General features: G+C 37.6%; 2 protein-coding genes across 29 annotated transcripts in view; one reads left to right on the top strand and one right to left on the bottom strand.

Moving 5' to 3' along the window:
- The window catches only part of NR3C1 (nuclear receptor subfamily 3 group C member 1), a 119,941-nt gene that overhangs the window by 51,899 nt on the left and 41,205 nt on the right, over nucleotides 1–26,837 (top strand). The window lies entirely within an intron of this gene.
- Nucleotides 2,751–26,837, bottom strand: part of LOC147369579 (uncharacterized) — a 97,887-nt gene continuing 73,800 nt past the window's right edge. For 9 of the 19 annotated variants that reach the window (XR_015167608.1, XR_015167606.1, XR_015167607.1 and 6 more), the window contains one exon: nucleotides 2,751–25,161. Coding sequence is in view for 8 of the 19 variants with exons in the window: in XM_086412201.1 (XP_086268327.1) it covers nucleotides 25,113–25,161 (49 nt within the window). In the remaining 11 variants the exon portion in view is untranslated. Of the gene's footprint in view, nucleotides 25,162–25,336; nucleotides 26,491–26,837 lie in introns of those variants that run through there. The other 10 variants (XM_086412204.1, XM_086412194.1, XM_086412198.1 and 7 more) reach the window with 4 other exon arrangements.

Genomic DNA, 26,837 nt, shown 5'->3' with positions numbered 1-26,837 from the left:
GAACGCCTACAGAGTCAGACTGTCCTTTCCAGACAGAAAATGGCAACCCACTCCAGTATACTTACTTGCCTGGAGAATCCCATGGGCACAGGAGCCTGGCTAGCTACAGTCCATGGGGTTGCAAAAATCAGACACGATTTAGTGACTAAACCACCTTTTAAATACAGCTTTTAAAGACTACATGGGATTTTCCAGGCAAGAGTGCTGGAGTGGGTTGCCATTTCCTTCTCCAGGGGATCTTCCTGACCCAGGAATCGAACCCTGGTCTCCACATTGCAGGCAGATACTTTACTGTCCGAGCCACCAGGGAAGCCCAACTGATAAACTAGCCAAGGCCTAATGGTCTTCTTGAATATTCTATTGTATTGTATCCACAATGCAAAAGATGGTTGTGGTTAGTTTTTTTAAAATTAAGATTAGACCTGTTTTGTGGAATCAAATTACTAATTTGGAGGGTTTTAACAGATTTTTGTTTACTTGTAAATTGGATGAAAGCAGTTTTGTCTAAATTGAAATTTATTCTAAAAATTAAAGCATTAAGATCTAAAAAAATAAATGTTTTGAACAATAAAAATTAACTGCATCATAAAAGTTTTCTTTTGGCGTATGTTTCGCTTTCTAAGAAATTTCATAGAAATCCCTGTCTGTCCTTTCAATGCCTTTAAAACTAACATAACTGCAAGCTGGAAACAGAAAGACTTTTGATTTTAGATAGCCTGCCTTTCTTTCACTGTTAAAATAGAAAAAAAAATTTTTTTTTTTAGTGTACAGTGTACTTTAGTGAATGTTTCAGTTCTCCCTGAATCAGTATTTTTAACTTTTCTTGGGCCATTAACCCCCTTTGAGAACCTAATGAAGGTAACTGACCTTTTCCCAAAGAAAAATGAAACATACATACAATATTTTATCATTTTATCAATGAGGAAATTCTTGGAACTAACTCAAGCTCATTCATGAAACTCAAGTCAATAAGTAAGCCCTATGGGTCTGTCAACATTGCAGACAATACAATCTAGAAGGCTAGGTTTGAAATCTCTATTGTTAACAATGTTTAAGGAACTCAAATAATGTGAAACTTTTTTCCTCTTGAAAACTAAAAAAACAAGTCAAAACTAGGATTGGCATTTGTCATTTCATCCAATAATGCTTTGCTTATTTTGAACTTAAGCAATTAGGCTAAAAATTAATATAGTTGATGCTGTAAATAATACTAAGAAATTGACCATTAGCTCTTAAAGTATTCATGGCAGTTTACCAAAAAAAAATTAAGTAGACATTTATTTTAACATGAATTAAGCTAAACAATTAGCAGTAACAGAGGCACCAAACAGATTGTGTGCCCCAAGTATGTAAAATGTAAATTACATATTGTGTCACCTCTAACTGGTGCAAAGACTGTGATGAGTAAAAAATAGCTAATCATCAAATCAGAATCCCCTGGGAAATTCTCAGGCTACATACCAGATTTAATAAATTAGAATGGACTCAGGATTGGTTATTTATGTATTGTGAAAGTCCTCTAAATGCTTCAGGTATTTCTTCTGAGAACTACTGGCAATGTAATAGCTGTGGCCATTATAGGAATATAATATCGTCTTAGATAGTATTAGTAATAATGTTTCCTGGCTGAAAGATAAAACCAGCATGTAAAAAAGACATGTTATAGAATATGTTGAGATGTTCAGCAATATGAATGGAAATGTTTTTTCTCTGATTCAGAACATTCTAAATTACAGTTACAGTAAGTAGGGGAACATACTGCATGGCATACTCTGTACTTCCTCTATAAAGCCAAGAAGATATGTCCAGGATAATCAATTCATGCCATTAAGTGAAATTTTAAGTTCACAATAATAAATTCTTACTGTACCAATCTCAGAAGAAAATTTTCATAAATATTATTTGGGAATATAAGATAAAGTGCACATAATCTACTCATTGATCTGAGGGTCATTTCATTTATATATCTTTATATATGTGAACATATTCATGCATTTATATTTGTTTATCATTTATTTCATTCACCATGTAATCTAGTACCAATGCAAGCAGCATAAATTATCAAAGGGCAGCACTTTGCTAAGCATTTTATCATCACTGCACTGCATTAAGTGTGTTTGCCCATGTATGAGATTGTGCAGAATCTTCTAAAGCTACAAAGAAAAGCAAAATTAAGAGAATGGGAATGTTGTGGGGGATTCAGCTGTCCCTGGGATTACATAACAAAACCCACTTGGTCTTTTAGGTCATCTTTAATATTTCCCTTCAGTGTGTCACAGGCCTCGCTGATCTTTTTGGATTAAAATTGGATTAAAATTAAAATCTGACCCATGTAATTAGTTCCTAATAAGCCTGTGGTGTAACTGGCAAGTATGACACTTGCTGGTCTAGGGCAGTGTGTACAAACTACTGTCTTCCTATTAGAAACTGCTGGACGGCTTCTCCAAGACTGGGAAGGGGGAAGCCTTTGAAAAGAAAACCATCATTTCTTTTTCTTGTCATTTTACTTCACTGAGAATGTAGTAGAATGAACTGATAATAGGGTGGAAATGTTTTCTAAAAACAGTTTATAAAATGCATTGTTAATTGTTAGAAGGACACCACTGCCTCTTCTTTCTGTTTCAGGCCATAGCGCACCAGGGAATATCTGAGTTAGGAGACCACGAGGGGGGATAAATAGAGCTCTGGACCCGTCTACCCCCAACCCTTTTTTTTTCTCCATGAAAGAAAAATTACTCTAACCAACATGCTTATAGTTAAAATTTTGACTTTTTAAAGTGTTTAATAATTTTTAAGGTAATTTTTTAAAAGTCAGGTGTGTGGAGTGTGGGCAAAATGACTGGACGCAGATTGGTACAAATTATTGGAAGTGTTTGAACATCATGAGTAAGCAGCTTGGATTTTATCCTGAAGGTGGTGGAGAATCATTGTGTTTTGACCCAGGATTGATTTGCTCCAAGCTGTACCTAAAAAAGAAATTAGCAGTCGTATGTAAGATAAATTATATATTGCTTTGTTCTGAGGAAGGGAGAGTTGTAGAAGAGAGACTAAATAGAAACGTAGTCCCACGACCCATTGATAAAGATCAGGGAAGTGGTAGTAAAAGCAGGAACTGGAGTGGTGGCAGTGGAGAAGGAAACACGTGGACAGTCACTTGGGCATAGGATTGACCTTAGTTTCTGTCTACACTACGGACATCTTTCCAAAGTTACCAGTTAGCTGCTTTTGTTAAATCCAGTGGACACATTCCAGCAACCTACAGTGTACCAGCCCTAAGCTCCATACCAGGGTCCCACTTGTAAAGGCTTCTGTCCATGCATTTTCGTAACATAATACTCCTTCTAGGTTTCCCTCCTTCTGCCTCTCTGGCCTCCTCTTTTCCAAGTTCCTCCTCCTTGGTGTTTCTCAGAGCTCCTCCAAGGCCTTCTTCTCACTTTCTCCCTCTCTCTCAGTAATCTTATCCTCTTCTGTTGCTTCAGCTACCACCTGTCCATATTCAGTGGACACCTGTATTTTCTGTATCTCAGCTCAGACATGTTCTCTCAACCTCCTGACCCTTATTTCCAGCTACCTGCTGAGTATATTTTCTTTGATGAGTTATAGTCCTCTCAGACTCAACATGTCCAAAATGACAAATCACCTTATTCCAGGCCACGCTTCCTTTGCTTCCTTCTTTGATCCATACGCTATCCTGTAGCTGCAGCATTCATACATGCAGATGATGATCAGATGATTCCCCTGTTTATAATTCCTTAGGGTCCCCGCTGCTTCAGGACAGTCTCACAGTTTACGATGGCTTCAAGAACTATTATGATCTAGCAATAACCTTTTTATTGTGTAACTTTCCAGACTGATATTATTTCCCTCTTTCTTGCCTCTGGGCTTTTGCATTATGCTATTTCATATACTTCACCCCACCTCTAACCACATATCCTTTCCACCTGGCTAGCCACCTCTTTCTCCTCGGTAGCCAAAACCCAGCTAAAATTCACATCCTCAAGCAAGCCAATTCCTGATCCCCTGTGATGGGTTAGATGCCCCTCCTCAGTATCCAGCATTTTCTCTATGCTAGTGTTTATCTCACTGTATTACAATTACCTGTTTACTTGTCTCTATCTGCCATTAGTCTAAAAGTTCTGTGAGAGGAAAGGACTATATATCTGTCTTCTTCACTGTGATATACCTAGTGCCTGCATGATAGGTGCTCAATAAATATTTAATAAAATTAATATTAAGTAAAAATATTTATGCAAAAAATAAATACAAATAAATGAAAAATTGAGCAGTAAGAGAGAGGAAGTTAGAATAAAACAAGACTATGAAAGATGTAGAAAGGAGCAAGATAAAAGGTGGAAGAAGAGTTGGATTTGTTTTAGGAAATACTGTTTAGACCACTATAAATGAAGCAGAAACTGAGGCCTGGGTGTGGGCAGAATCATCGAACAATGGATAGCAGTAGGTGACAGGATGGGGAGAAACAGCCAGAAACAGCCAAGCTCCCAAGTAGATCTTCAGTTTCAGTCGCTCAGTCGTGTCCAATTCTTTGCGACCCCGTGGACTGCAGCACACCAGGCCTCCTTGTCTGTTAACAACTCCCAGAGTTTACTCAAACTCATGTCCATTGAATCGGTGATACCATCCAACCATCTCATTCTCTCTCGTCCCCTTCTCCTCCCGCCTTCAATCTTTCCCAGCATCAGGGTCTTTTCCAATGAGTCAGTTCTTCACATCAGGTGGCCAAAGTACTGGAGCTTCAGCTTCAGCATCAGTCCTTCCAATGAATATTCAGGACTGATTTCCTTGGGATGGACTGGTTGGATCTCCTTGCAGTCCAAGGGACTCTCAGGAGTCTTCTCTAACACCACAGTTCAAAAGCATTCATTCTTCAGCATTCAGCTTTCTTTATAGTCCAACTCTCACATCCACACATGACTCCTGGAAAAACGAGAGCTTTGACTAGATGGCCCTTTGTTGGCAAAGTAATGTCTCTGCTTTTTAATATGCTGTCTAGGTTGGTCATAACTTTATTTCCAAGGAGTAAACATCTTTGAATTTCATGGCTGCAGTCACCATCTGCAGTGATTTTGGAGCCCCAAAAAATAAAGTCTCTCACTGTTGCCATTGTTTCCTCACTGTTTCCACTGTTTCCCCATCTATTTGCCATGAAGAGATGGGACCAGATGCCATGATCTTGGTTTCCTGAATGTTGAGTTTGAAGTCAACTTTTTCACTCTCCTCTTTAACCTTCATCAAGAGGCTTTTTAGTTCTTCTTTGCTTTCTGTCATAAGGGTGTCATCTGCATATCTGAGGTTATTGATATTTCTCCCGGCAATCTTGATTCCAGCCTGTGCTTCGTCTAGCCCAGCACGTCGCATGATGTACTCTGCACATAAGTTAAATAAGCAGGGTGACAATATATAGCCTTGACATACTCCTTTCCCGATTTGGAACCAGTCTGTTGTTCCATGTCCAGTTCTAACTGTTGCTTCTTGACCTGCATACAGGTTTCTCAAGAGGCAGGTCAGGTGGTCTGATATTCCCATCTCTTTCAGAATTTTCCAGTTTGTTGTGATTCACACAGTCAAAGGCTTTGGCATAGTCAATAAAGCAGAACTAGATGTTTTTCTGGAACTCTCTCGCTTTGTTGATGATCCAGCAGATGTTGGCAATTTGATCTTTGGTTCCTCTGCCTTTTCTAAATCCAGCTTGAGTATCTGGAAGTCCACGGTTCACATATAGTTGAATCCTGGCTTGGAGAATTTTGAGGCTTACTTTGCTAGCGTGTGAGATGAGTGCCATTGAGCATTCTTTGGCATTGCCTTTCTTTGGGATTGTAATGAATGAATGTAGACCTAGAGAAGGAGTAAAATGATAAATCTACCAAGAAAAGGATTAGGGGAGGGAAAGATAAGCCTTACTCCATGTGCATACAGATCTCACACTTAAGGGCTGATTGAGTCATGGTAGTGAGGAACGGCAATGATGGAGTGAAAGAAGAGGTTTCTAACTCTTTTTCTTGGCCTTTAAGCTGAAATGGAAACAGAGAAGCAGTAGCCATCATCAGACAGTATTGTAAGGAAAATGGTATCAATGGGGAAGCATGGGTTTTTGTAAAGCAGTGTAGCTAAGGAAGATTGTGTTACCATTTTTAACCACCTTTACAAAAAGACAGTATGATCATCTTTGACCCTCTCCATTCTTTCTCAGAGACTTAGGAGGGCGAAGAAGAGAAAAATCCTTTGGATTCTAAGAGGCTTCTCTACCCACCCCCATCCCTTACTTCAGTGTTTACCATATATTACTCAACAGTAATTAGGAATTTGTATAACATTTCACTCAGATGGCATGCATGGAGAGAAAAGTAATTATTTAGATGCTTTCCTCTGCCAATAATCCATTTCTGGAAGAATATTTATAAATATCGTAAACATACCAAAACCCATTCTCTGTTTATATTCATATAGAAACTTTAAATTGAGCCCTTAGATTGTTTTTAAAAAGGAAAATCAATTAATATATTGAAAAAAGTATACTCATATAATAATCTGTTGACTGAAGGAGTGAGCTAACGTATATAAATGGACAGATGGAGCGATGTACGTAACGGATGAGTAGACGGATGTGGATACTGCATCCAGATCCACCTAAGAGGTTGGCAAGCCTACAGCCCACAGCCCAAATCTGGCCCTCCTAAAGCCATGAGCCAAGAATGGTTTTTACAGATCTAAAGGACAGTAAAAACAAACAAAAAGAGTATGTGACACATGGCCCACAGAGCCTAAAATATTTACTGTCTAGCCCTTTACAGAAACAAATAGCTGACCCCTCATCTAATCATCCTTTTCAATGAGTGTGATACTCATCCTCTGGATGTCTGTTCTCACTATTCCCTCTAATTAGGTTCCACAGTAGTATCAATGTGAATTAGCAAATATTGAGAGGCATTTGCTACCAGGAGAAATACAGGATTAGGTTTCTATGAGCTTTTATTCACAATACTCTAACCAACGTATCAGTGTGTAACCCTGTTTTGTGTGTGTTCCTAAAGATACCTTTTTTAATAAATATCACTGATTTATTTACATTGAACTCATGGCCAGTAGCACTGTAAATCAGGCCTGATCAAAGCTTCCCTGATACACATCATTCCTCCCTAATGTACAACCACCTTATGCTTAGGAATACTAACCACTTCATTTTAAACAGCAAAGTCACCAACAAAAAGCACAAAAATGCAAAAACATGGCATTAAATATACCACAAAAAGGACACTTGTTTGCAGTATGAGAGCTGAAACAAAAAGAGTGTTTCATAGTGCCATTTTGTTTGACATCAGCTGGGAACTTATTCATTAAGCAACTCAAAATTTTCACTATTCTCTGCTTATCCACAAAAGGCCAGGAAAACACTGTGAGCATTGACTCTGGAGTTAAAAATAAATTTTAGGAAGTAGGTGAACTTGCAAATATGGAAACTCAAATAATGAGAATCACCCCTACCAGTTTATCTGATAATTAAATCAGTTTTTAAAGTAGTATTACAGTACCTTATAACTTGCCCTGGTTCTTAGTCACTTAATGTTGTAGTTTATAGTTTCAATGGGCATTTTCGGTAGTTTTATCAGAAATCACATTTCAAATATTATAATTGAAGTCCCAAAATATGCTGTAAGAAAGGTGAGCTGAAGATGTGAGACAAAAGCAATGGATAATCTATCATTGTAACTGTGGGCTGGAAAATTTTTAAATCTGCATGGAGACTCAAGATTTTAGATGAATACTGAAGACTTGTGTGCAGAGTAACTCTATCAGACTACTTGTATTTTGAGGGTCTAGGCCTCAGACTAAAAAAGACACTAATGGACAGGAATTCAGATAACCTGGCTGGAGCACAGAGTTTGGAAGCTAACACTAGAGTGTGTACTTAAAGGAGTAAAAGCTCAGCCTGGAAAGGCAGACTGGGCACAGTCTGTGGAAAGCTGTATTTGCTAACTGAAGAGATTAGGACTTTATCCTCTACAAAACAAAGCTGTTGGATTTTAAGGGGTTGCATAAAAGCTGCATTTTAGTAGCATATATTTGATACAGCTTGTACCTGCCTGAAAGTATCAGTGTCATTTCACCAGATGATATTCCTCCATGTACAGTTTGGTTTAAGTTTCTACAGTGGGAATGTGATTGCACATTCTTGCCTTGGGAGAGGAAGTGGCCTTTTTAGGCTGAAATCCTTGGGTACCAAAAGATCCTGCCTAATTAAGCTTTTGGCAGTCTCCACTTCTATGCATAGTAAAATAGTTTTCCCAAAAAGTCTTTGTGTATACCCTCTGATGTCTATAACAGATCGAAATGTCATGTAATTTAAGTGGGACTTAGAAGTGAAGAAGAAGACCTTTAATTCTTTTAACAATTTGATAACCCTGTAAAAATAACTACCATAAGACTTGGGGCCTACACGAGTAGTGACACTGGCTTAAGTAGTCAGTTTTCATGTGCAAGTTTTTTTTTTTTTTTTATTCTCTTTGTGTTTTAAGTTAGAAATAGGGAGAAAATGCCAGTACTAATTCCAGTTTCATTTTTTACAAATGGTAATGACTGCAGTTTATAAAAATGTTCTCTTTTGTAACCAGATGAGAGTATCTTGAATTTTAGTCTCTACTTTCTTAGCACTTTATAATAAAAGACAATTAGAATATATTGCAATTAAACATAGTTTGCAAGAGATTTTTATATTTATGGGTATGTGGATATTTGGTATTTTCTTTATCATATATACATTTTATATACTGTTACATGTAGGGATCAGGAAGAGTCCAGTGGAAGTGGGAGACTTCCCATTAAGAAGAGCTTCTCCTTTGAAAAGGGATGTACCTTACAGTGCTGCTTACTGAGTGAAGCCTGTGCTGTAAAGCATGAACACTGAGCACATATAAGGTCACCCTCTTACTGCTGCTTCGGTAACCTTAGAAACCAGTTTTCAGTAACTCTTTAACATTTACTGTGTTTCTGCTAAGCAGTCTTTAATTACAGAAGAATCTTATTTGATTTTCTGATTCTAATTTTTCCCCCTAAATTTAAGAACTACTTGCTACACTTTTAGTTCAAAAAAGTATTATAAAGTTTTGAAGCATCTCGTCATTTCAGTTTTGCTGCTATACTTTATTAATATATTTTAAGAATGTTTCACTTTAACCATTCCTGGGATCTGAAAATTATTTTGGTGGCAATCTTTATAATCTAGAGAGTATCCAAATTTAGGAAATTTTAATTTTCTAGATTTATAATTTTATTATAAAAATACAAAAATCCAGTTTCCTATATATTGTTCAAGGCCATAGGCCTTTTATCAAATTATTTTAAGATACTCATGGCATAGTAGATAAGGAAATCAAACCGATGTTGACTTTTTAAGTAGTTGAATAGAGACCTATTTTCCTCTTCTGTCTTGTCTCACCTTTTCTTTGAGAGACCCACTCTCTAAGGATTGAGGGTGTGAGGTCTGTAGGACCTCGCTCTTGTTTCATCGCTGAGTTGTGTCGGAGTCTTTGCAAGCCCATGAACTATAGCCCACCAGGCTCCTCTGTCCATGGGATTTCCCAGGCAAGAATAGTGGAGTGGGTTGCCATTCCCTTCTCCAGGGAATCTTCCTGACCCACAGATCAAACCTGCATCTCCTGCTTGGCAGGCAGATTCTTTACCACCTGGGAGGCCCCTGTAGGACCTAGGTGGGAACAAATTAGGAGACTTCCATACTTAAAATGGAAAATGCCCTGGAAATCAGTTTGTTGTGAGGAAGGGGGAAGAAAGGAAAACAGTGGGATAGTGACCCTAACATAGCCCTCGGCTGACCACAGCTGCTATTTAACCAAGTGGCTATCAGCTTAATCTCTTGTTATCTAGCTTTCCAGTAACTTGATAACCTAGATTTAGAATTCTGATGCTTCCTAAATACCAGCTCTTTATTAAAGGTATAATATTGTATCATTGTATGTTTAGCATAGTGGTTAACAGTGGCATCTGGAGTGTTACCTCATTTGGGATCCAGATACAGCTATTTTCTGGTTGTATCTCTTTCTTTAGGAAAATTACCTGACCTGAGTCAAATTTCTTCATCCATAAAATGGGGCCAATAATAATAATGTAGGCATGAAATAAGAAATTTGACTACACTAATTGCTAGTTATAACACCTTGAGCAGGTAAACTTCTCTGAAGCATTTTCCTTGTCTGCTTTGGGGTAATAATAATATCTGCCTCATATGATTGTAGTGAGGACTGAATAAGGTAAGGTTTTTGTAAGGATTAGAAAGAGCTGATATTTTTGAAATACTTAGACCGGTATTTAGTACATAGTAATTACTCAGTATTTACTGTTGTCATTGCTGTTATTTTCATATGGTTCTATTTGGTTGACTTGTGTGCTAACAACATCCACTGAAACAAAATTTAAGAACTGACTTCATGTTAGAGAAAGGCAGACTGTTGTACAGTGATGATAAGTTATGGAAGACTATAAGGAGTTTGTTTTTCTCTTTCATGGCTAATTTATCTCAGTCCTTTTAAAATCTGGATTCCCCAAACTAGACATAGGAATATATAATATTTAAATGCTAAGTACTATATCACAGTAAAGTAACTTAAAGATTGCTCCAGGTTATACCTTATAGGAACATAATTAATAGAAGTGTAATTCAGAAAAAAAATCCTCGCCTAAAGTTACTAACTTATAAAAGTAAAATCTTTTTATTAATCATCCTTTTATAAATTAATTAACTACGGTTGAGTGAGAACATATGCAATTTATCTTTCTATGATGTTGGCTTTTTAAATTTATATAATTTGCTGTATTTGAAAGAGCACAGAGATAGAGATTATAAAACCTGAATCTTAGTCTTAGTGCCATCACTAAATCCCTCAGGGCCTTGCAGAGCTTCAGTTACCTCATCTCTAAATAGGGATAATACTACTCTTCGGCATTGCTAACGTGAACAGACTTTGAAAGGTTCAGTATAATCATGCTGATGGTAGTGTGACGACTGCTCTAACGGTGCGTGGAGAGAGGCAGCGCCAAGCACGTGCTGCTGGTTAGGGGCATGGCCTCTGTAGCTGGGATGCCTGGAGGAGGAATTGGACTCCATTGGTAGCTGGCTGTAGGATCTTGGACAGGTAACGTCTGAGTTTGCGTTCTCCTTGTCTGTGTGGGGATAGTAATATTACCTGCCTTAATAGTACCTACTTCATATGGTCTGATTTAAGGTAAGGAATACTGAGTTCACTCACACTGTTTGGCCCTTAACACACACCTACTATTACTGGTTCTCAGTAAGATGGTGGTGGTGGTGGTGTTCACCTCTGGTTGTCTGCCATTATGTGTCTTAGAGAATCATGGATGTTAGAACTGAAAGAATCCTGAGAAAAGTATCAGGTTCAGCTCCTGCCACCTGCAAGAGAAGTGGCTTTATCTGTCACAGAAGAGAGCTCTTCAAATTCCAGGGAAGCTAAATAGCTTACGGATGTCACCCAGTGAGTTGGTGACAGGACATGTGGATCTCTCTGCCTGCCCGTGTCTGGGAGAGGGGACAGGGATCTGCTTTGCACTGAAATGCTGTGCCGTTCTCAGTATGAAAACGCACTGTGACCGCTGTGTTACCAAAGTTTCTGTCTTACTACCTTTCCTGAGACACTATCGAACATTTGCACTTCGTGACTTCAGGTCTCTTTGGACCTTGGGTTAGATAGTACCTTCTAATGCTCTTCAGTATTTTTCCTAGTCCTGTTCTGTTGTCTTTCCATTTCCCAAAAGAGCCATACTCATGTCAAAAGACTTCTGCACATGCTATCTGTTCTCCCTCGATCCCCCTTCTCTCTCCTCCTTACCTTTTCAGCTCTTAGCATTGATGTCATCTCCTCCAGGAACACTTCCAGACACCTGTCTCTACCTAAAGGTCCTTGTGTATTCTTCCATGGCAGCATGACTTACAGAGTATTACAACTGCCCATCTCCTTGCATGTCTCCTATAATGGGCATTCATGAAGCTTCATGAAAACAGAACTTGTGTCTAACTTCTCATTGTAATCCTGAGTATAAGAGCACATTTCTTAGCTCCGTGCTCCTGGATAAGAATTCAGTCATCCTTCCTTCCTTTGCTCGGGACTTTGATTCCATCTCAAAACATATTGGTTTTGGTAACATTTTTCTCTTACTGCCTTTTGATGACTTTTTCAACTTCTCCTAAAAACTGATTCTTCAAATGTGTAGTAAATATTATTGATATGTCATCAAAGTAGACAGAAGCAACAGAATTTAGTAAAGAGACTCCTCAGCCATAGGTCTGAGAATCAGTTCTAGTTCTCAGAGAGCTACCACCTGGATGATGTGATCCTTGACAGTTGACCTTCGGGCCTGTTTGCTTATTTTCAAAGTGAGGATATTAGTAGAGCCCATTATGAAAGATGTCACCAAGATAAAAATAATCATGATAATTCCTATACTGCATTTGGCACAATGTTTAACACATATTAAATGAAAATTAAGAACAATTGTAGATTAAAATTAGTAAATTAACAGATTAAATGAGATAGTACCAAAAGGAAAGAAATTCTGTTAAAACATGTTTCAGAGCTGTTCTGTGAAACACCTGCAAGGTACCTCTTTGTTATTCATACTGTTCTGAGTGTAGCTGTCCTGGATTCCTGCTGAAGGTCTGAGAGACCAAATAGTCATTTTTGAACGTGGTGTCAGTAGCAGAGCTTATGATTCATCAATCATGTCATCCCTGACAAGCATCAGATGGGTTTGGGCCAGGGCTTCATGGGATGAAAGACATTCATTTCTCCTTTCTTCTCTGCTTTCTTTGCCACAAAACTCTAGTTATGTCAAGCCCAAATTTTCCATAGTAACAACAGTTCAGCTCAATTCATAATAAAAATTGAGGGCATCTGTGTATATTATCTGTTGTAAATTAAATAATTCTATATTCAGTCATAATTTATTTCAAATAGATCTTTTCTTTCCCAAGGATTATGAAAGAATTCTCTAAGAATATTTAAGGACAGGTTTACATTAAATATTTAATGTCCTTTCACTTTGTTGTGAAACAAAATAACTATATTAATACTAAAGGATATGAAGCATGTTATGTTAAAAGAGTTGAGGCAGTTAGAAGACTTGTCTTCTGGTATTGGAAAGGCATGTTCCTGAGAGCATCTGTGAAAATGTATAGAGATGTTCCTGAAAAGACCAATCATGGACATAGTTCTTCATCGTTCATTGGCATTCTGGTTGTTGAGTGATTCACTTCTGTTTTTAACTCTTCTGTTCAAACTCACTGTTGTTATAATGACTTTGCTTAAGTAGAGGACCTCCTTTTACTATAAGCCATCAGAGAACTTCCCTTCAATTTTTTAAAGTACTCAGTTAAGTCATGTTCAACTCTTGTGACCCCATGGACTGTAACCTGCCAGACTCCTCTGTCCGTGGGACTTCCCGGGGAAGAATACTGGAGTGGGTTGCCATTTCCTTCTCCAGGAGATCTTCCCAATCTAGGAATCGAACCCTGGTCTCCTGCACTGCATGCAGATTCTTTACCAACTGAGCTACAAGGGAAGCCCATGTACTCAAATGCTGCTGCTGCTAAGTCGCTTCAGTTGTGTCCGACTCTGTGCGACCCCATAGACAGCGGCCCACCAGGCTCCCCCGTCCCTGGGGTTCTCCAGGCAAGAACACTGGAGTGGGTCACCATTTCCTTCTCCAGTGCATGAAAGTGAAAAGGGAAAGTGAAGTCGCTCAGTCGTGTCCAACTCTTTGTGACCCCATGGACTGCAGCCCACCAGGCTCCTCTGCCCATGGGATTCTCCAGGCAAGAGTACTGGAGTAGGGTGCCATCGCCTTCTGTGCTTCCCTTACTACCTATGTACAAATTATATGTGTGTGTGTGTTAGTTGCTTAGTCGTGTCCAACTCTTTGCAACCCTGTAGACTGCAGCCCACCAGGCCCCTCCATCCATGGGATTCTCCAGGCAAGAACACTGGAGTGGGTTGCCATCTTCTTCTCCAAAAGAAACTATAGAAAGAAAGAAAGTGAAGTCGCTCAGTTGTGTCTGACTCTTTGCGACCCCATGGACTGTAGCCTACCAGGCTCCCTCATTCATGGAATTTTCCAGGCAAGACTACTAGAGTGGGTTGCCATTTTCTTCTCCTAAATTATATACAACATACACACTCTGTTAAACAATATAACTTAGTTTGCATGTTTTTTAACTTTAATGAATAGAATAACATTACATGTATTATTTTGTGTTGTTTCTTCCACTCTACATTGTATAATTCATCCATGTTGTTATATTTAGCTTGTAGTCCATTGGTGTTTAGAATTGTACCACTGTTTATACATCTGTTCCATTTTTATGAACATTTGAGTAGTTTCTAGTCTTGCTTTACTACCAAAAACTGCTGTTGTCAGCATTGTTATACATTTTACTGCATATACACATTAATTTTTTGGTATATGTCAAGAAGTGCAGTTGCTGGGTCTTAGGATATTCTTGTCTTCATCCTTACTAACGCCAGACTGTCTTTAAAAGTGATGGACCAGTTAAACACAGTTCCTTCTTTTCATTTAACATTTGCCAATCTAGTAGGTATGTAATGGTATTTCATAATGGTTGTACTTTCTGTCTCCCTGATTACTAACAACAGCTGATAAAATGCTGGAGTTCCTATTTTATAAAGTATCTGTATAAGTTTTTGCCCTTTTTTTTCCTAGCAGGTTTTCTCTCCTTTTATTTGAAACCCAAATTTGCCTAAATTTGTAAATATTCTCAGAGTACAAGTGGATCCGGTGTTTTTCCTTAGATTTTAGCCTAAGTCCTGTATTATTTTGTCACCTCACTCGTGCTGTTAAGATGATTTTTCAAAAATGTTTATCCAACAGTTTGTTTTTGTCAGGCAAGTTGGCCCCATAGCCTGGCCTGCCATTTCTATAAAAAGAAACCTGTATGTGTTCTAAAACTGACTTTGCACCAGTCTTCCTGATTTTGACCCTACCTTCATCCCAAGTTTCTGAGCCTTTTGGAATTTCTGTCATATTAATAGGTAGCTTCTTAGCTTTCCCCACTGGTAACTTAACAGACCCCAGACACCCAAATCCAATATAAAATGTTGCTGGTATTATCTCTTCTCTTTTCCCTTCAGTTTTCTGTGATAGTAGGCTGATAACAAAAGTAATGGCGGTTTGGCATTGTTGAACTTTGCCATTTGATATTGGAATATATTCTTAAGTAAACGTGGTTATATTATTTATACATTATTTTAATTCACATTTCTCTCTCTATGCATTTTTGCTAATGACTTATTACTTGCTGTTTATATTTATTTTAGACTAGGGAAATAATGTTAGACAAAAAGCAAATTTGAGCAATTTTTTTATTCAAGTTCAAAATGGGTTGTAAAGCAGCAGAGACAATTTGCAACATCAACACCATATTTGGCCCAGGGACTGCTAACTGACATACAGTGCAGTTGGTGGTTCAAGCAGTTTTGCAAAGGAGATGAGAGCCTTGAAGATGAGCGTAGTGGCCAGCCATCAGAAGCTGACCGTGACTAACCGAGAAGAGCATCAAAGCTGATCCCCTTAACAACTATGCAGGAAGTTGCCGAAGAACTCGGTGTCAACCATTCTATGGTCGTTTGGCATTCAAAGCAAATTGGAAAGGTGAAAAAACTCAGTAAGCTGGTGTCTCATGAACTGATCACAAATCAAAAAAACTAATCGTTTTGAAGTGTTCTCATTCTATGCAACATCAACGAACCATTTATTGATCAGATTAGTGATGTGCAACAAAAAGTGGATTTTATACAACTGCTGATGACCACTTCAGTGGCTGGGCCAAGAAGAAGCTCCAAAGCATTTAACACAACCAAAATTACACCAAAAAAGGGTCATGGTCACTCACTGTTAGGTGGTCTGCTACCTATCTGATCCACTACAGCTTTCTGAATCCCACCAAAACCATTACATCTGAGAAGTATGCTCAGCAAATCGATAAGATGCACTGAAAACTGCAACGCCTGCAGCCAGCGCTGGCCAACAGAACGGGCTCATTTCTTTTGCACAGCAACACCCAGCTACACACTGCACAACCAGTGCTTCAAAACTTGAACGAATCGGGCTACGGAAGTTTTGCCTCATGTGCCATATTCCTGACCTCTCGCCAACCTCACTAGCACTTTTTCAAGCATCTCAACAACTCAACAGCCTTTTGCAGGGAGAACACTTCTACAACCAGCAGGAGGCAGAAAATGCTGTCCAAAGAGTTGGTTGAATCCTGAAGCATGGATTTTTATGCTACAGGAATAAACAAATTTATTTCTCTTAGGCAAAAATGTATTGATTGTAATGGCTTCTATTTTGATTAATAAAAATGTGTTTGAGTCTAGTTTTAATGATTTAAAATTCAGGGTCCGAAACTGCAATTGCTTTTCCACCAACCTAAATATAACAAAATATTATTTCTTTTCTTTTTATTCTTAGAGGTTTATGCCTTTTAAAACAAATGTCATTATTTTCATTTTACTGGGCTCCAGAGGGAGCTGAAATAAAAGCTTGTGTTAAAAATACTGTCTTTAAATCATAACTGTATCTGTCTGATCATCTTATTTTCAAGCGCACAAACACTTCAAATAATAATATGGCTAAAAGAAGTATCAAGTGAGCAACAGTATGGGGTCTGATCATCATAGACTTTACTATCAGACTTGAACAATTTTAAAATTGGGGCTTTATAGATATATCCTCGTTGGACTAAGTGTTAAATACTGAAGGACACTCTTACAAATCAAGAGAAGACAAACACCCTAGTAGAGGAATCGGCAGTGATGGTTACCTGACAGTGAACCAGATTTGTTTGCTATTAGGAGTGGATGTGGGGACATGCCTGTGCCTGCTTTCCTGGAACGAGGGAGGGTAGGCGGTTTAACACGTGTGTGAAGCCCGACAATTATCCAGTCTTTCCTTGCCCTTCGAGGTATTGAAATTAAGTGTATAATCAAAGATGTTTGCAAAGGTTTATGCAGTAGTGTTTATTGGTCATTCTTTATTTTTTCACTATTACAGTGAGGGAACAGCTTAACAAGTTAAACTTCGCAACTGTCAAAGAACCATGTAATGAAATATGTCTATTGACATATAGGATGTTTCCTCAAAAATGTTAAATAATTAGCAACAAGTGAACCATGCCTCACATATAAAAAGCTGAGCCATTTATAACGTTATCCCCAAAATAAACAAGGATTTGTACGGAAGTGTTTACCCACTCCAGTGTTCTTGCCTGGAGAATCCCTGGGACAGGGAGCCTGGTGGGCTGCCGTCTATGGGGTCGCACAGAGTCTGACATGGCTGAAGCAACTTAGCAGCAGCAGCAGCAGCATGCACGTGTTTGCTGGGTTTTCTCTAACAAAAATTAAGATGGCTTTTTTCTAATTTAAACTTTCTGGTGTTTTCCAAATTTGTTAACTGAATATCATTTTTTACAGTTTTAAAAAGTATCTTCCAGTTTAATTTGGCAAGTTAATGTTTATTACACATTTCTAAATGAATGTAAAGCAATAACCTTGGGGTAGATTATAGATAGTCTGGGCTTTTTATGAATGGACACCATAACAAGTTTTTCTGGTGTGGAGATCATAGTTACATTGAGTTTATTCAGTTTTCCTTTTCCACATGAATGAAAAATCGAACTGCCTTAGCATGTAACACTCTACTGTACATGATGTTATTTGTTGATGCTAGCAGGTAGAGAACCAAAATTTTTTTTTTCCTATTCCAAATGAGAGTTTCAAGTCCACAAGCAAACTTGAAGTCAGCCAGTCATTTTAGCTACCCACTGCAGTGGCACCCAAGTGTGAGCCTTTCAGATTCTTTATCCTATAACTATCATTTTTTTCAGGCTTATACTACATTTCAGAAATAAAATTCTTGCCTTCATATTACTCTTTTTGGACACTGTGAGAAAAATTAAAATTTCAAAGTTGTCAGATCTGCACTGGTATTCTGATTCCTGCATACAGAACTAGCTGCTTACATAAGAACTCAATTTTAAAACACTCTCTGATGGCTGACTATTCATATGCTCTTAAGGAAGGGTTAGTTAAAAGAACAGTTTTTGTAATACTTCTGTGAAGATCAAAGTTTTGTTAAAATGTTTAAGATAATTCTGTGAGAATACAGTGTTGGTTTTGTTTTTAAATCTTCTGCAAATTATTTTACAGAAAGAATTAATTACTGAATCATAATTACATCTCAGATTCAGAGCTTGCAGACTGCAAGATTCGTACCACAGTAGCTACCGTTTATTTGTTCTTGAAAAAGTACTGCTCATGCCCTGGAAATTTTTATAGGATTATGCCCAAAACGTAAGGCAAAAATCATGCCATCACTTGCTTTCAAAGTTTCTTTTCTATTCCTTTAAGGTCTCTGAAATACACCATTTTGGAAGAAATAGAAGTTACTTCTATAACATTCTAAACTGAACTGCAATAATCTACAGAAAACAAATCAAAGCTTGCTTGTTCTTTATCACTAAATTCAGCAAAGTGAAACTACACGATAGCTAATGTTGCTTATCACTGTTATTTATAAAATTCTACTGAAAAAATCTGTATATAGACAAACACTGAAGTCATAGTACATATGCATTATATACAGTGCCACAGTACATTATATTTTCAGTATGTTTTGATTATGTTTAATTTACCAAAGTGAAGTCAAAGTGAAAGTCACTCAGTCATGCCCAACTCTGTGACTCCATGGACTATACAGTCCATGGAACTCTCCAGGCCAGAATACTGGAGTGGGTAGCCTTTCCCTTCTCCAATAATTTACCAAAGAATCTTACTAAAGTTAAGGAAAGTACTGAATTTTAAAACAACTCACCTATGTTTTCAAAATATAGTCAGACTTTTTTATCTATGTCTGGAGAATGTATGGCAAATAGATAATAAACGAGTATGGGTGGAAGTTAATAATTCTAGACTGATGGTAACTATTTGGGCATCACTTGACCTTAGTTTCATAACATCCTATTATTACTATAATGTACTAATTTAATCTATACTGTATGTGCTAAAAAATTGAAAAAGCAGTAGATTTTTAAAATGAAAACACATTGAAATACTTTTTTATATTAGAATTCAAGTGTTTACTTTGCCTCTCAGAAGTAGTACTTTTTATTTTACGTTGAAGTATAGTCAGTTACCGTTGTGTTTCATGTGTACACCAGAGTGATTCAGTTATTATATATGTATCTGTTTCAAATTCTTTTCACATTTAGGTTATTACATAGTATTGAGCAGAGTTCTCCCGTGCTATACAGTAGGCCCTTGTTGGTTATATATTTTAAATATAACAGTATGTACATGTCAATCCCAAACTCCCAATCTATCCCTTCTCCCCATGCTGCCCCCCAACTCCTTGTAACCATAAGTCTCTTCTCTAAGTACATGAGTCTGTTTCTGTTTGCAAATAAGCATATTTGTATCTTAAAAATATTCCAACTATAAGCAAATACCATAGGATGTTTGTCTTTCTCTGACTTGACTTAGTATGATACTCTGGGTCTATCCAAGTTGCTGAACATGACATTATTCATTCTTTTTAATGACTGAGTGGTATTCCATTTTATGTGTGTTCCTCGTCATCTTTATCCATTCATCTGTCAGTGGACATTTGGGTGGCTTTCAAGCCTTAGCTATTGAAAGTAGCTCTGCAGTGAACATTGGGCTACATGTATCCTTTTGAACCATTTTCTTCTCCAGATAAATGCCCAGAAGTGGGACTGCTGCATCATATGGTAGCTCTATTGTTAGTTTCCTAAAGAAATTCCATAGTGTTCTTCATAGTGGCTGTACCAATTTACATTTCCACCAGCAGTGTAGGAGGGTTCCCTTTTCTCCATTCCCTCTCCAGCACTTACTGTTAGCAGACTTTTTGATGGCCATTCTGACAGTGTGAAGTTTTGATTTGCATTTCCCATTCAATAGCGATGCTGAGTATCTTTGTAATGTGCCTCTTGGCCATGTGTATGTCTTCTCCTGGGAAATACCTATTTAGGTCTTCTACCCATTTTTTTTTAATATTAAGCCCCATGAGCTATTAAATTTTGGAGATTAATCCCTTGTCAGTCACATTGTTTGCAAATATTATCTTTCATTCTCTGGGTTGTCTTTTCATTTTGTTTATAGCTATGCAAAAGCTTTTCAGTTTAATTAGGTCTGATTTACTTTTGTTTTTTATTTCCATTACTCTAGGAGATGATCAAAAAAGATATCGCTGTGATTTATGTTGAAGACTGTTCTGCCTGTGTTTTCCTCTAAGAGTCTTTATAGTACCCAATCTTACATTTAGGTCTTTAACCCATTTTGAGTTTATTTTTCTGTATGTTGTTAAAGAATGTTCTAGTTTCATTTTTTTTTTTTTAATGTAGCTGTCCCATTGCCCAAACACCACTTATTGAAGAGACTGTCTTTCTCCATTGTATAGTCTTGCCTCTCTGGTCATAATAGATCAATTGACCACAGATGTGTAGGTTTTATATCCTGTACCATGATCTGTATTTCTTTTTGTGCCAATGCCATACTGTTTTGGTGACTGTACCTTTGTACAATGTATTCCTCCAGTTCTGTTTTTCTTTCTCAAGATTGCTTTGGCTACTCAGGGTCTTTTGTGTCTCCATACAGATTTTAAGATTTTTTGGTTCTAGTTCTATGAAAAATGCCATTGGTAATTTGATAGAGATTACACTGAATCTGTAGATTGCCTCGGGTGGTACAGTTGTTTTTGACAATATTGAGTCTTCCAATCTGAGACCACAGTATATCTTTTCCATTTGTGCCATCTAATTCCTTTTATCAGCATCTTATGGTTTTCAGAGAATAGGTCTTTTGCTTCCTGAGGTAGTTTTATTCCTAGGAATTTTATTTTTTGTTTTTTTTTTTAATTTCTTGTTCTGATCTTTTATTGTTAGTGTATAGAAATACAGATTCCTGTGTATTTTGTATAAAAGGGTCCTGTAGTTCTCTAACTAGCTCTGTTTTAATTGCTGAGTTTTTAACTTTCTGTTTCTACACAGTGGGATTGGTGACATCTACTTTCAGATATTGATGAGATTATAGAGTATTTCAAGTGTTACATAATCCAGTTGAATATAAAATTCTGCTACCTCAGCACTTTTACAGTAAATAACTACAGTTTTTTGGCTCTAACAGTTGGCCTGTGTAGTGAACAGACATAAATCTTCGATCTGTAAAATTGTTAGTGTGACCAGACAGCTCCTTTCTAACTAAGGCTAAAGTGTTATGCATTTTTCAGAAGAATACAGAAATTAGTCACATCATTATATATTCCCAACTGAAAACTTTGGTGGAGCAGTGTATTTTAGAAAAATTAAATGCATTTCAAAAAATTCTGTGGTCTTAATATGGTAGTTGCATAATTGCTACAAAGCTCCTCTAAGGGCAAAAATGATATTTTGAGTATGCAAAGTAGTGATTTCTATTTTTGTATTTTTGATACAAGGTCTCCATTTTATTAACTCAGTATTTAATGGCTAGTGTGACATTGTCTTAATAGTATAGAAGTGAATATGCTAATTTAAGATTTCAGTCAGTATAATAATCTAAAGGAAAAACAGAAGTAACCAGAATAGTTTCATATCTTTTAATTATAAATAATTTCTACTTCAGTGTGATATCAAGCATAATCAGAAGAGGGAAAAACAAATTTTTATATTTACCTTTATCAAGACTCTGATATCTGATGACCCCCACACGATGGGGAACACATGTATACCTGTGGTGGATTCATTTTGATATTTGGCAAAACTAATACAATTATGTAAAGTTTAAAAATAAAATTAAAAAAGTTAAAAAAAAAAAAAAAAAAAGAATTCTGTCAAGCTGAACAGATGTTACCCTGCAGGTCCCTGCCAGATAACACAGTGATGAGGGTAAGGAGCATGGATTTTGGAATCAGATGGTGCTGAATTCAAATTCAATTCCAGGTTGTGCTAATATAACTTTGGGCAGGCACATGGCTTCATTCCTATATTCTGGTTTGTAAAATGGACTAGAAGTAAGGATTATTTGATATAATCCATTTATTAAAGTACCTAGCCGTCGATCTTGGCTTGTAGAACTAAGAAATCAGTGGGTGTCAAATTTTAGTATTACTATGAAGGAAGTGTTTTGTTCCACCTATCAGAAAACCTTCCCAGTCTTAAATTTTTCATCTAACTGCATGCATTGCAAACATCCTTAGAAGAGGAAGGAAGAAAGGAATAAGTAATCTTTACATCACTGCAGAGACTACTTTCTTGTCCCTAACAACTTAAAGGAATAATTAAAGTATTTACTATATGGTAAGAACATCAGTAAACTTGTCCCTAGAAGATGAAGAAAGGGATGTTTAGCGATGTACTTACCATATAGTAAATACTTTAATTATTCCTTTAGATTGTTTCTATGTGTATCTAAGAACTAGCGTGTGAAGTGAGGGTATCATTACCAAAACCTGAGGAAAATACACAGAAGTAAGGAAGTTCTCATACTAATTTAAGAATATAACAATTGAAGAATCAAGTCTTGGCTTTTTGACTAAGGAAAGTGAAAGTCCCTCAGGCACGTCCAACTCTTTGTGACCCCATGGACTGACTTCTCCAGGCCAGAATACTGGAGTGGGTAGCCATTCCCTTTTCCAGGGGATCTTCCCAACCCAGGTGTGCCACATTGCAGGTGGATTCTGTACCAGCTGAGCCACCAGGGATTGAAGAAAGCAAGGGAGTATGTGGCTTTAGACCAAGTTCAAGTTGGTGTTAAAGGTTTTTTTCCTTCCTTCATAGACTCAGCTGTTCTGCCTTTTGTTTGCATTTACAAACATCTTAGGAGTTACTGTGTTAAAACTGTAGAGTATGAGATAAACATTAGTTTGACTAAATTTTCAAATGATCCATAGACTGTCATACAGTTCTAAGGCAGTTGTTTTTACCTGTTGACCTGCTCCGGCAAGGCTTATTTGGGCAAAACTCTTTTGCAGATCATGTGTGAAGAAGGCACAGGACATCGGCGTCCTTTTGCTGTACATCACTGAGACATCACACCTTAGCCCTTAAGAGCAGAAAGCAGTTTATTCCTCAGCTTGAAAACCTAGCTCTACCTCAGATTCTCAGGTAGTCATGAGGCAGAATACTGGTTAAGAACGCTGATTTTGGTATCAGAGAGGCAGGCATGTGAATCCTGTCTATGGTAGTTACTGTGTCACAGATGAGGAAACAGATTCAGAGAAGCTGACTTGCCTACAGTAAAACATGGAAACAGTACTCATTTCGTAGGTTTGTGGAGAAGATTAAAGGGGTTAAAGAAAGGGGTTTGCACAGCAGCTTCTAGTAGCAGTGAGGTGATACCTGTATTCTGGGTGTAATCTCATAAACATCTAACATGTGAGTTGCCTCAAGTTCTTCTGCAGAACATATAAAGATGTAATATATAAGTAAGCTAAATACAATAACAGATACTGGACACAGTACAAGATGCTGGTGATATAAGAGACCTAGACATGGACCCTACCTAAAAGGAATTGTTGACGGAAAAATATTAATAAATCAGAATGTATCATGTGTAAAGTGCTACATGGCAGTGTAGAAGAATGGTTTGTGTAGACGAATGGGAAGGCATATAATTGGGAAAGAAAGAGGAACCAGATTGAAGACCACATTGGGCTTGTACTGTTTACATGGAAGAGCCTCGGAGACTTAATCACGATGCAAAGAATGAGTTTTAGCATCGTGGGAGAGAGGAAGGGAAAGCAGCCGGAGCCAGGAGGACTGCTGCTGCTAAGTCGCTTCAGTCGTGTCCAACTCTGTGCGACCCCATAGATGGCAGCCCACCAGGCTCCCCCGTCCCTGGGATTCTCCAGGCAAGAACACTGGAGTGGGTTGCCATTTCCTTCTCCAATGCACGAAAGTGAAAAGTAAAAGTGAAGTCGCTCAGTTGTGTCTGACTCTTCGCGACCCCATGGACTGCAGCCCACCAGGCTCCTCCATCCATGGGATTTTCCAGGCAAGAGCACTGGAGTGGGGTGCCATTGCCTTCTCCAGTTACTAAGTATAGTGAGAAGAATTCAACTCTGAGAAGGTAATAAGGTATTTAGAAATATGTGGTTGTTGTAGTTGAGGTGGAAATGAACAGCGTTTTTGTTTCTGTCAAGTATTTCACAGCTCTGTATTACAAATTTCAGTAAATAATCAAAATTTCAGAATCCCAAAATTAAATAATTTACTTCAAACTAATGTAAAATGAAATAAAATACAATCAATGCCATTCTAAATCAAAGTACAAACCTAAAATAGACCACAGTTGATGAAATCTACAAAGTAGACATAGAGGACTAAAACCAAAGAGGACTCCCAAAATCTAATAAATGAAGGTACAAAATACAAGATGTAGATACAAGCCCAAATTCAAGCTTCTAATGGAATTACAAGTGATTACAGTAACAACAGCATCCAGCAGTAAGACTTGACTCTGAAGTTACCTACTGAGTAGCACTGTAGGAAGATAAGATATTACCACTCTACTCCCTAAAAATAAAACCAAGTAAAACTATAAATACAATGGTTTATGAGAAAAAAAGAAGTCTTGAAAGGACATTTAAAAAAATTAATCAAAGTAAGATCCAAGCTCAAAAACACTCCACAGCCACTGGTTTCAGCCCTAGATACACACACACATATGAGGAAAGCAGTGAGTGTAACATTGTCTCAAACCTGTTACTGCCTTAGTTGAAGATGTCACATTTCTAATTCTGCATGTACCAAATCATAGTTATTATCCTTGTGTGCTCTTACGAAGCGAGAAAGCATCAGAACAAAATCAGGTCTTCATTCTACAAATAACCATGTAATGAAGAAAGTTTTTCCTCGCTTAAGAAAGTTTTTCCTCGCAGTTCTTACTACTTACTCTTGGTCTTTGTTCTGTTACTAGAACATCATTACTAATCCTTGGAACGCATGGCCCTCAGTGCAAGCCTAAGCAAACAACTGAAAACATGAAACAATATTTCTTCTGTTAGGAACTAAGTTGTGCAGCACAATCACTCCACTGCAGACTGATCCTTCTAAAGAAAAAGAAAAACACAAGAAAACATGTTACGAACTTAAGAAAGAAGCGTAGATAAGGTGACGTATTCTCTCTTCATATAAATAAATGTACAGGTCCAAAGAAGGCTTTCACAGACCCAAGGGTATTCTCCCCTACTTCCTACCCTTACCTCAGGATATATGGACAACTTCTTTGGAGTTTTTTTATTCAGCACCTTTATTTTTACAGACAAGGAAACCGAGTGCAGAAATCTTAATGACACGCCATTGATGTCTCAGATATGAAAAAAGACATCTCCTCCATCACACATCCTTTACTGAAAATGCTCCTGAACATTACAGGTTTACAGTACAGACTTTGTTCTCTAATCTCCTCCATAAGATGAGTAAGTACAAATGATGCAAAGTTGGAGGAAACTGTCTTAATATGCACCTGAAGTTAAAACCAATAGAAACTTCTGTCAACAAGTGCAAAAGCAGATTACTCAGTCTTTCTTTGGCTTGCTAAATAAGATAAAATGCACTCTGCTAAAACCATTTAACAGAAATACTGTGAAAGCCTTCCCCCAGAGTATTTTTCTATTTGATTTGAAAACTATCCCATAGCTTATTATCAAACAACTCAGTAATCCTTTAGCTAATGCAGGGATAAATGGGCAGTCAGAAAATATAATCACTTGGTGTGTGCAGCTGAGTATTTACATTTTACCTAATGAACAAAGAAAAGAAAAGTGCAGGTGACATTAATGTGTAAAAACTACCTCTTAGTGCTAGAGCTAAAGGGAAAAATAAAATTACTCACTCTAGCTAATCACTAGACCTGTATAGTCCCCTGACTTCAGGTGTGTTTTGAATCTCGTTTTGGATTTGTCTTGAATCAAACAATATTTGCAGCTGCCTCAGTAGGGCAGTTGCTCTACTATAAAATGTAGTTTAGAAGGTTTTACAGTAAGTTTCTGGTCCTTGTTGAATTTTCTTTTTCTCTACTTTATATGTTGCTTAAAGATTTATAGCAAAGATTTCTTAATCCTCATCACTACTGACATTGAAGCTGGATAATTATTTGTCGTGGAAGACTGTCTGCTGTGCCGTATGAGAGGTTTACCAGCACCCTAGCCTCTTCTCACAATGCCAGTGGCACGCCCCAAGTTGTGACAACAAAAAATGTCCCCAGACTAACCAAATATCTCTTGGAGAGTAAAATTGCTCCCAATTGAGATGTTTCTGGAGGATTTAACCCTTCCCTGGCTCACAAGCAACATTCTTCAAAGCACTTCTCATTCCTTGGGATCCTCCAGAAGGGAAAGAGGAATTGAGGGAAGGAGGAAAAAAGATGCCTGTAACGCCTGAGTGTTAAGGAAAAACATACTGTTTGATTATCATCAAGTGTGTACCAGTACTTTATATAGTTCAAATATATAATCTACCTAAAAATTCCTGAAATGGTACTAATAAGGAAACAGAGTTGGGGGTTAAGTCAGCCACTGTGACACCGCTGTTACAGTGCTATTTGTCTATACATCCTAGTTCTATCTCTTGCAGAAGTACTACCTCGACACCAAAGCACCCAAAATAATTCTGCTCCTCCTACCTAGATCAAAGTTTCTAAGTCTACTATCATCTCAGTAACACATTTTCACGTATGAGACAACTTCCATATATGATAAGACGTCAGGAATTATCTGCTGAGTGA

Source organism: Bos grunniens, chromosome 7, assembly GCF_055505025.1.
Source record: "Bos grunniens cultivar Pamir isolate PY7600 chromosome 7, Bosgru_T2T1.0, whole genome shotgun sequence".
NCBI classification, from domain to species: domain Eukaryota; kingdom Metazoa; phylum Chordata; class Mammalia; order Artiodactyla; family Bovidae; genus Bos; species Bos grunniens.
Note: the sequence above shows the minus strand (reverse complement) of the source record. Positions and strands in the feature narration are given on the sequence as shown.